General features: G+C 46.7%; 1 protein-coding gene across 1 annotated transcript; it reads right to left on the reverse strand.

Annotated features, from left to right (window-relative positions):
- Positions 1-1025: 1025 nt before the first annotated feature.
- Positions 1026-10216, reverse strand: RSL1D1 (ribosomal L1 domain containing 1). Its single transcript, XM_081338284.1, is given in 11 exon segments — positions 1026-1600; positions 1604-1660; positions 1664-1765; positions 2389-2613; positions 3506-3628; positions 4949-5042; positions 5691-5792; positions 6000-6148; positions 6773-6911; positions 8237-8379; positions 9991-10216. Coding segments are annotated over 11 exon segments (1479 nt in total). The 5' UTR covers positions 10078-10216; the 3' UTR covers positions 1026-1342.
- Positions 10217-11526: the final 1310 nt, after the last annotated feature.

Here is an 11526-nt window from a genome sequence, read left to right on the forward strand (position 1 = left end):
CCCTTCTCCGAAGACTCAGGGGCGGCTTACAAGCTTAGCAGATGGAGCGGGGAGGTGCCCACCCCTGCTCGGAGGACCAGCAGGTGGGAGGCAGGCCAAGCCACACATGCCCCTCCCTGCAGACCTGCAAAGGCTGGGTGGGTGGGTGGGTGGGGGGCAACCCTTTCCTCCCTCCTTGGTCAACTGAGCTGCAGGTGGGGCACACCTGGGGCTGCTGCGCTGAGGCAGGGACACACCCCTTTCTCCCCAGGTTGGTCAGCAAGATGGGAGATGAGACACGCCCACTGATGCCTGAAGCCTCACCTGGGGGTAAGGCAGGCTACAGCCCCTCCTTGCCGGGACAGAGGTCACCCACCCACCCCAATCTCTAGCTGGCCAAGATGGAGACGCACCTGCTGTGATAAAGCAGGGCCCTGCTCTTCATACCTGTGAAAACAGGCCCCCTTCTCACCTAGTTGGTTACTGAGACAGAGACAGGATATGGCCGGTCACACCTGCAGCTCTGGGGCTGAAGGAGGGCCATGCTCTGAGAGAAGGAGAGGCAGGGGGAGAGGGAGACAAGCCACCAAGTTGACCAAGGAACCCTTCACATCTGGAGCACTCGCCGGGCTGAGGCAGGGCCACACCCCTCACACTGCAGAGACATGCCCTTTTCACCTGGTTGGCCACCGAGATATATATACATACATATACATACACACACACACACACATATATACTAAGGAGAAACTTCCTGACAGTTAGAACAATTAACCAGTGGAACAACCTGCCTCCAGAGGTGGTGAATGCTCCAACACTGGAGGTTTTTAAGAAGAGACTGGACAGCCATTTGCCTGAAATGATATAGGGTTTCCTGCCTGAGCAGGGGGTTGGACTAGATGACCTCCAAGGTCCCTTCCAACTTTATATTATTATTATTATTATATACACATACATACACACACACACACACACACACATATATATACACACACACACATACACACATATATATATATGATTCAGAAAAGCCTGTATCTTTGTATGAAAAAGATTGTAAATCATGCAGCATCCTAATTTTTTTTTTTACATTTACCAAATTCTAAAAACGGCAAGAAGGAGTAAGGTGGTCAAGCCTGCCTTTCCTTTGCACTGAAAGGTTAGTGGCTTGGGAAACGCAAAGATGTTTTTATACGGTCTGTTGGTTTGTATAAAGGTCCGAACGGGTAAAGCTGGTCCTAATTCTGAAATGTTATTATACGCAACGGGAGATCGTCACGTTCCTCCTATCAGGAATCCAGACAGGAAAGGCAGCCCCCTTTGGAAAATTCAGCTTCAGGGAACAGAATAAAATAGAATGTTTTTATTCCCACCGTGAAAAACAAAACACAGGATGCTTTACAAGCAAGCCAGCATTGAATCTCCTTTGCCAACCTTGCTTTGATCTTGGTATGGAAATAGCCCATTTTCCTCTGCTCAGTTCCCGTTTGGAGGTCTTAGGTTTCTTGTCTGATTTAGGAGCTTTTAGTCTTTTAGGAACCACAGTTGGTTTTGCCAAGGGCTGTGGGGCATCCTTGCTCCGTGCCTTTTCCAAAAACTCTTCCTGGGGCATCTTAGATTTTCAACCAGGCCTCTGTTGATTTGATTTCTCTAAAGCTGAGGCCTCTCCGGGTGTTTCTGGCTATGAAACAGGAATCTCTGCCGATGGACCCATCTTCCTTTTGCTACGGAGCCTTGGCAAGCCCGTCTCCAGCTGTTTTTTTGCACTCAATCTCAGCTTGGCCACCTATTTGCAAGAGGGAAAACCAAGACAGAAAGATGCATTCAGAGAAAAGCTGGCTGGGGAATTCTGGGAGTTGAAGTCCAGATGTTTTAAAAGTCGCTAAGGCCAGGAGACGTTGCCCTAAATTGAGACGCTTTAGGCCAGGGGTCTTCAATTCCCAGAATTCCTCAGCCAGGCATGCCTGTCTGAAGAATTCTGGGTGTTGAAGTCCACAAGTCACCAAAGGGCCAAGTTTGAAGACCCTTGCTTGTGGACTTCAACTCCCAGAATTCTTCAACCAGCATGCCTGTCTGAGGAATTCTGGGAGTTGAAGTCCACAAGTCAACAAAGGGCCAAGTTTGAAGACCCTTGCTTGTGGACTTCAACTCCCAGAATTCTTCAACCAGCATGCCTGTCTGAGGAATTCTGGGAGTTGAAGTCCACAAGTCACCAAAGGGCCAAGTTTGAAGACCCTTGCTTGTGGACTTCAACTCCCAGAATTCTTCAACCAGCATGCCTGTCTGAGGAATTCTGGGAGTTGAAGTCCACAAGTCATCAAAGGGACAAGTTTGAAGACCCCAGCTTTAGGTCTTTCCCTGTGGAGGAGATCAGTTTTTGGCACAATTCAGCTTAGGTGAAATAAATACCTGCTCTTCCTTTTTTTCAGCAGGCTGCGTTTCCATAGGAACCAGTTGTGGAATGTCTTCCTCTTCTTCCTCTTCTGATTTCAGGGCGGTGGGATCCACCCCGTCCGTTTTAGGCATGTCAACTTCAAGAGCCCCACTCACGTCTTTTGTGTCCATCTCATCCGTGCTCTTCGGCTTAGTCTTCGTTCTCTTTTTCTTCGTTCTCTTTTTCTTTCTTTGCACAGTCTTTAAAAAAGAAGAAATTGTTAAGGAGGCAGCCCTTCGTTTTAAGATGGGCATCGTGCTAAACAAATATATTGTCAGCACTGCTAACGTCGGATGTTCTTGCTTTGAGAAAAGATGAAGCAGCAGCAGCAATTTTATATTTCTACTTGGGTATCGCTTTTAGAATTAAAGTTAGATGAAGATGGGAGGGGGAAGGAGGGATATGCATGGGGGATTAGTTAGACATAACAACATAGCAGCAGAGCATTTTCAAGGCTGTATGTAATAAGAGGTGATAGGAATTGGCGGGTTAAGCTAAGGAGGCAAAAACCTTGCAAACTAATTGGAGAACGTGATTTATGACGGCAACAAAAGGAGGGAACTGCTTTCATATTATTGTGCTCAGGGCCAACGTTATATTGCTCTAAAGGTAAAGGTAAAGGTTCCCCCGCATATGCGTGCTAGTTGTTTCCGACTCTAGGGGCCGGTGCTCATCTCAGTTTCAAAGCCGAAGAGCCAGCGCTTGTCCGAGGACGTCTCCGTGGTCATGTGGCCGGCATGACTAGACGCCAAAGGCGCACGGAACGCTGTTACCTTCCCACCGGAGTGGTCCCTATTTTTCTACTTGCATTTTTTACGTGCTTTCGAAGTGCTAGGTTGGCAGAAGCTGGGACGAGTAACAGGCGCTCACTCTGCTACGTGGCACTCGGGATTCGACCCGCCAAATAGCCCAATCAGCACAATAAAAAAAATCTTACAGGCAGGAGCCTGGATTGCTGCTGAACACAGGCCAAGAGACTACAAGACTGGGATTCATATTAAAATGCTTGCTTAAATAGAGATTTTGTCACAACTTATAGGGAACACCCAGCCCCCGTGAGGCTTTGGCTGACTGTGTCGCTCAGAACTTCACCTGTTGGATTCCGGCTCCTTTCTTTTTCTCAACAGCAGCCACACCATGGAGAGCAGAGTGAAAGACGGGAAGTGCAATTGATCTGCTGGTTTTGAGGTGAAGAACTTTCACGCTTTTCCAGATCTGGAGCAACATAAAGAGGATGAAAAAAACAAACAACCATCTGTAGTGACATAAGGCAATGAAACGTAACAGCGAAGGCGAAAAATAAATCGCATTAAATTGCTGTGGGAATTTCGAAACACTGAATCCTTAATTTAGTGTGTCCTCCAAGAGTATGATTCGGAGGAACGCTTCCCCATCTTGGCAGTTTGAACATGCATGGAGTTCAATTCCCAGAATTCCTCAGCTAGCACGAAGAAACGTCTGGAGGTCTTTTTGAGAGTATCTTCCAGCCCTCCATGCAACATTTCATTCTCAAATTGCCAGATTTGGCATATGTATACCGTACATCTCCAAGGAAGGAGATACCATTTGTCCTTATGACCGTAACAGAAACCTGCAATTTTTGTCCTAAGTCAAGGCAGCCACATGACTGGACCCAATTTTGCACCTTTTTTTTCTTCTTTTGGCAGTGGTTTTTACGTGAATGTGGCTGTCATTAAGCGAATGAATGAATTCCTATGGGCAGTTTTGGCTGCAAAACACATTGTGGTCAAACGACCATGGGGTGCATGTGATGTCGTCAGAACTGGACTGTAAGTAGCTGTTTTGGGGGAAGGGTCTGTCATAGCTTTGAATAGTTTATTTATTTATTATATTTTTATACCACCCTTCTCCCGAAGGACTCAGGGCGGTGTACAGGGCAATAAATACAAAAACAGGATACAAAAGTTAAAAGCGATTAAATAAATGCCCAAGGTTAAAACAATAATTAAGACGTATTAAAACCCCAACCCTAACCCATCAGACCAGGTCAGACTGCTCAAATAGATACGTTGCTAAGTTGCTAAGGGATTGTACGTAAGCCAACAAATACCTGTGCAGAATCTGTCTGAACCTTACTAGTTCACTGCCAGGTGCAAAGGACCAGGACCGCACATTACGTTGCAGCTCAGATTTACTGCTTAAGCTGATACACAAGAGGTCCCCAACCTTTTGGGCATCAGAGGCCAGTTACGTGGGGAGGTTTTTCAGCGGACCGGAGGGCGTGCGGTTTTGTGTGCTGACTGAATCACACAGATGGGGCTTTGCTTGTTTGTGCTTGTTTGTTGCCGGAATGCCGTGACCCAGTACTGTTTCATGGACCGGGGGCTGGGGACCCCTGATCTAGTCCACTAAAGTTCACCACTAAATCGAGTTCAGATAAAGGTCAACAGAATTCAAGAGGGCCTGGACTCAGAACATTTGTGGCAATGTAAGGATTCTAGGCTGATGACTCATTTAACTCCACCACCCACCCACCTCTGCCTGCTCTTCTCTTACATCACTGAACAGCTTTACCTGTGGAGCTTTGATAGCTATTGCTGTGGCAGCTGCCATAACGTTTTCAGTGATCTCTGACGCTTCCATGCTGGTGTGCCCAATGCGAACCATGCTGAAAAAAAACCAGAAATTCTTCCTGTTGGATTACAGTAGGACCATCTTGTGATACTCTCAAGATCACAAAGAAAGGGGCTTGAGGTCTACATGCTATGGATGACCTACCAACTACCCACGCTTCACAAAAAAATTAGCATCGTCGCATCAGAGTCCCCATTTTCCCCCCCTTTTGGCAGTCCTCTTGGCTTGCCTGCCATTCCCCTCTCAGCTGCTCAGAACAGGTGGACTAAAGTAAAAAAGGTAAAGGCATCCCTGTGGATTTTACTCCGCTAGCTGTTGCTGACTACAGAGGGCGGTGCTCATCTCCATTCCAAGCCACTGAGCCAACGCGGTCTGGAAAGATTTCCGTGGTCCTGTGGCCAGCATGACATCACTATTGCCCTCCCCACCAAAGTGGTACCCATTTATCTACTCGCATTTGCACGCTTTCTAACTGCTAGGTTTGGCAGGAGCTGAGGCAAGGACGGGAGCTTGCCCTGTCGCGTGGTGCTCGGGTTTCGAACCTGAACTGCTGGCTTTCTAGCCCAGCATCTTAACTGCTGAGCCACCATGCCACCCCCCACTCCCCCAGGACCAGAGAGGCGCCCCTATTAAAGCAGGAAATAAACATTTCAGCTGTAAGATGTCTAGTCAAGCTACTTACTAGCAACTGCCCTTGTTAGTGACCGGCAGGATCGTTCCATGGATGCGTTTATTGATTTCCTTAGCTAGGTCCTTGGCTTTCAGGTCCACACACAGAGGCGCCCTGGCATTGGAGACAGGTGGTAGAAAGTGAGGAGGTTTCCACTGCTTCAAATTCAGCGGCTTCATAATGGGCCAGACCAAATTAATCCCACTTGGGGGATGATGGGGGGAACGTAACTGGTAAGCTGCCCAGAGTCACTTTTTTTTGTGAAACAGGCAGCTGTACACGTTTGATAAATAAAAAAAATGAGGCCAGGGATTTATTTACTTTTTACACTGATAGAAATGCTTTCCCATCTGCGAAGGTAGCAATCTTCTGATACGATCATCGGACAAGAAAAGAGCAAACCGGTTCAGCAGGCGGCGTTTCGCTTCAAAGGGCTTGTATTCCGTTTTGAACGTTTTGTAGGAGATGACCTGCAAAAAACCAGAAGGGGGAAAAAAAACAAACCACTGGAAGCCCCTGTTCCCACAGCTTCCTGGTTACACAGTACGTATTCCCCCTTTTTTCAGCGCCAATATAATTGCATAAATGGATGGATGCAAGTCTGTTTCAGCCCTGTTTATTTAACATTTAAGGTCTTAAAGGTACCTTTGCTTTCATGATCTTTGTGAGCCACCCAGACCTGCTCGGCACTGGGCAGTATATTAATTTAGTAAGTAAGTTGAGGACTATTTGTACAAAGCAAGCTCAAAACCAAACAAACAGTGCAACGGTGCAAACCAGTGCATCCAAGAAGCTGAAGAAGCTTCTTGGATGAGAAGTGAAATGTCTTCAAAGAAAAAAACCAAAACAAACCCCAAAGACAGTCCAGTGGCCTCTTGAAAAAGCACCTCTGGGGCAAACCATGACCTGGATGACTTAAGAATCTTCACAGGCATTTAGATAAGCAGTGCAACTATGGTTTACACAGCAAGCCGTAACTACATGTTTGAAGAAACTCTGGCGGGCACCATCTGTGGGCCAGCGTTTTGCTCCTTTCACAAAACAAGAGACAGCAGAGACAGGAGAAAGCACAGCTGTCATTAAAGTTTCCATACCTCAGTGATGCTTGTGATCCCATGTTGGTCCAACAGCTTCCTGTACAAGGTCTCAGTCTGTTCCGCTGTTAAGCCAGGTTCATCTTTGGTGAAGAGGCAAACCTCAGATGTGTCTGGCAGAATGCTATGAGGCAGGTTTCTAGGACACCAAACAGACCGCGGCCTTCAGCAAAGCAAAAAGCGGTGGGACCGCTGGAAGATGCAATTACAGGCGGTCCTCGACTTACAGCAGTTAATTTAGTGACTGAAGTTACAACAGCACTGAAAAAAAGGGACTTATGACCCATTTTGCACGCTTAATGACGGTTGCAGCATCTCTATGGTCATGTGCTCCAAATTCAGACGCTTGGCAACTGACCTCATTTATGACGGCCTGCAAGGTCATGCGATCACTTTTTGCAACCTTGTCTGAAATGGTATAGGGCAGGGGTAGGCAACCTGGCCTCTTTTATGACTCGTGGACTTCAACTCCCAGGATTCCTGAGTCAGCACGGCTCAGCTTGGAAACCTCTCCCTTTCCCTTCAGCATGGCTGGTTCAGGAATTCTGGGAGTTGAAGTCCACGAGTCATAAAAGAACCAAGGTTGCCTAGCCGATATAAGATTTCCTGCCTGAGCAAGGGGTTGGACTAGAAGACCTCCAAGGTCCCTTCCAACTCTACTGTGATGATTATGATTACCTTTTGACAAGCAAAGCCAAGGGCACAGGTCTGCAACCTGCGGCTCCGGAGCCGCATGCGGCTCTTTCAGCCGTCTCCTGCGGCTCCCAGTCCTCTGCCATGTGCAGTCCCAAAAAAAAAGTGGGACTAAAAAAGTTCAACCAATCAATTCAAATATGCAGGGTAGGTGCATATCTCGCCTTGGCTTCACTCTTCAGTCAAACCCTGTTCTGCGCATGCACGCATGTATGCGCATGTGCACACATTTTTTGCGGCTCCCAGTTTTTCCTTTTCTGAGGGAACTGGTTCCGAGTGGCTCTTTTACTGTTTCAGGTTGCTGACCCCTGGCCAAGGGGGAAGCCAGATTCACTTAACATATATGCTATTAACTTAACAACTGCAGTGATTCACTTAACCTCTGTGGCAAGAAAGGTTGTAAAATGGGGCAAGACTCACTTAACAACTGTCTCGCTTAGCAACATAAATTTTGGGCTCAATTACGGTCATAAGCTGTATTGTTGACTTTTATTCAACTTAAGGGCTGGCCAATCTCGGCGACTTTTAAGACCTGTGGACTTCAACTTCCAAAATTCCTCAGCCAGTCATGCAGAATTCTGGGAGATGAAGTTCACAGGTCTTAAAAAGTTGCTCAAGTTGGACATGCCTGCTCTGCATATAAGACCTTGTATTTTCAAACTGGGCTAATTTCTTGCTGCATCTTAGTTCCTAATCTTCCTAGTTTGCCCATTCATGAATATCATTTCACTGGGGTGAAAAAGCATAAATAAAATCCAGAGGTAGCCTTACATTTTGATTACTTGCTGCTTTGGTGGGATTTTCCAGACAGTAATCATCAAAAAGACATTCTGGTCTACGTCCAACAGCACTTTGTCTCCGGACTTCTGTCTGTTTGCATTATATGCAAGCAAGGCTTGAGTGGCTTTTTTGATCTGGAACAAAAATTGTTACCGCTCATAGAATCTCCACGTCTCAAAGCCAAGCACAACACTTTAATCCAGACGTGTTGCTTTCCCACAGTCCTTAATCAAATTGGCCAAACAGGTTGGCAAATAAAGGCATTGTAATCTAACGCCCAAGAGTCACAGGTTGGGGGGTTGCAACTGTATATTATAGGCAGTGCTTTTTTTGTATAAGGAAAAGGTACCGGAACTCACACGTGTTATACAATCCGCCTTGCCTACCCTACAAGGTTCCATCCAAAAAAGGTGCCGGAACTCTGTTCTGAGAGTTCTATGAGAAAAAAAGCCCTGATTATAGGATACAATTTATCTGTGGTGGTTAAGGAATTGTGCAAGAAACCAAGAGTTCTAGTCCAGCCTGAGACCTGAAGCCAGCTGAGTTCCTCTCTCAGCCCTGTGGAAAAAAAGCAAGGGCCTACCACTGCTAAAAGTCTTACTAAGGAAACTGTCAGGATGGGTGGATGGACTGCTAGTCAATTGGGGCGGAAGTTAAGGTGCCAGACTAGAAATGGGGTGGAGGTGGGGATGAGTTTTAGTACTGCCTTAGGTATGAGAAACCAGCTTTGGACCAATTCCTCTCTCAGTCAGCCTAAGTCTAACCTTAACCTGCATGGTGAAAATAAGAGGAGGAAGGAGCATTATATTTGTCACCTTGAGCTATATTAAAAGCCTTGGTGGAGCAGTGGGCTAATGCCTCCTTAAGTAACACCAGCTGCCTGCAATTAGTGCAGGTTCGAGTCCCACCAGGCTCAAGGTTGACTCAGCCTTCCATCCTTCCGAGGTAGGTAAAATGAGGACCCAGATTGTTGGGGGCAATAAGTTGACTTTGTAATAATGCTGCTGGGGGGGGGGCGAAAGCCCTAATAAGGAGGCATATACACAGAATGAAGGCTATTACTAAGCACATTGGTTTGTGCTTAAATTGTAAGCCGCCCTGAGTCTTCGGAGAAGGGCGGGATATAAATGGGATTAAAATAAATAAATAAAAATATTTATAAAACATAACAAAGGCTGGATTAAAAAAAATATGCAAAATTTAGAGCAGATTTGGCCTAGTAGTTAAGGCACCGGACTGGAAAGTGGGAGGCTGTGAGTTTTAGTCTTGCTTTTGGAGGCAGAAAAGTCATCGGGGGTCAGTCACTCCAAAACCAGCTTTGGGGCAGTAGCTCTCTCTCTCGGCCCTAGGAAGGGAGCAACGGCAAACCATTTGTCTGAAATGGTAGAGGGTTGCCTGCCTAAGCAGGGGGTTGGACTAGAAGACCTCCAGGGTCCCTTCCAACTCGTTTATTCTATTCTAACCACAGCTGGGGGGGAAAAACACAACACCTTGCTAAGAAACCCGCAGGGATTTGGTCAGGCAATCGCCAGGAGTCGAGACTAAGTCGAAAGCACCAAATAATATTAAGAATAACAGCAATAATTTACTAAAACGCCCGACTCCCTGCGGGGATGTTAATAGGAGGCAGTGCGAACCCCGGCAACTGGGTTCACCGGGCAACGCGTGTCGTGGGAACGCAACCCGTGAAAAGGCAGCGCCCAGGGGGCAGATTCGGGGTCCTTTCCCTCAAGCCTCCGCCTCACCTGGCCTTGCTCCAAAGGCGGCGCCACCGCCGCCGCCGGCTCCACTTTTGCCTCCTCCATGCTTCTCCTTCCACGTGGGACAGCCATCTCGGCGCGTCGCCCGGCTGTGACGCAATCAGAAGGCGCGCCCCTACTTCGCCAGAGAAGCGGAAAGGCGCCATAGAGGTAGGAAAGGAGAGCGGAGGGCAGGGACTTCCGCCCTTGAAACCGTCGAACTTGGGAGTCGCCATAGCCATAAAACCGGAAGCTCGGGTGGAAATGCTAGAGCGGCCCATAGAACCAGGACTTCCGGGTTTGCTCGGGCAGACAACGGAGTAAGACTTCGGGTTGGAGTTAAGGACGGAAAAAAGACAATGCGGAAATCTGGGTGGTATTGGGGAAGGCGCCCTATATAAAAGCCCCCCCTTAAAGGTGGAGTGTCACGGAGTATTGCACACCCATTCCCAGCCTGCATGGGACACGTTTAATCTGTATAAAGTCATCCAGCGTTTCTCAAACTGGGCAGCTTTTTTACTATTATTATTATTATTATTATTATTATTATTATTATTATTATTATTATTATTATTATTATTATTATTATTATTATTGGACTTATATGCCGCCCTATCTCCCGGAGGACTCAGGGCGGCTAACAGCAATAAAAAACAACAGTACAAAAGTTAAGAAAAAATTAAATAACAGCCCCAAATATTAATTACAGTTAAAAATTAAAACTTTTAAAAACCTTTTGTGGACTTCCAAGTCCCAGAATTCCCCAGCCTGCATGCAGTTTGCAAATGACCATTTGGTTTATCCGGGGAAAACAGGGACTGTATTAAATTGGACTCCAGGGTTGACTGAGTACATCACCTCCAAGTTTGTGACATCCCCTAAAATTTGCTGGTGACCCCCAAGAGATCATAGTAAATAAATATTTATTTAGCGTATGGCACAATACACTCATAGTATCTTTTCACTAGCCTCCACTAGTTGGGACACTGCTTCGGTTTTACAAAACCAACCAAGGTCGTTAAGTGATGCTTCTTGCTATGACTCTGCATATATGGAGAGGGGAAATGGGACCCTCAAGATTCCAAGTGCTCCAAGGTCAGAAATAACTCTCAGTTCTTCAGCCAAGAAACAGATAAGCAGCATAACTCACTTTGCAAAATTTGTTTTGCTGACCTCCCATCTTTCTATTAAGCAAACATTTCATTAACGTTCAGAGGCAAGAAAGCATTCCTTGGCTCATAAAGGTTAAGGTGAACAACTGAATCCGAAGACGGCCAAGTCAACCTGCAGCATCCTTCTCCCACACATATGGGAATGAGGGGGCTAGGCAGTAAATTCTGCTGCAGCTGGAGCTTTTTCACGAGTGCAACTGGACTTCATTTTTCCTTTGAAGATGTTTCGCTTCTCATCCAAGAAGCTTCTTCAGCTCTGACTGGATGGTGGGGAATGGAAGGATTTATACTCCTTGCAGACAGCTGATCGCAAATCCTTCCATTCCCCACTATCCAGTCAGAGCTCAAGAAGCTTCTTGGATGAGAAGCG

This window comes from Vipera berus (genome assembly GCF_964194415.1).
Source record: "Vipera berus genome assembly, chromosome: 13".
NCBI lineage: Eukaryota > Metazoa > Chordata > Lepidosauria > Squamata > Viperidae > Vipera > Vipera berus.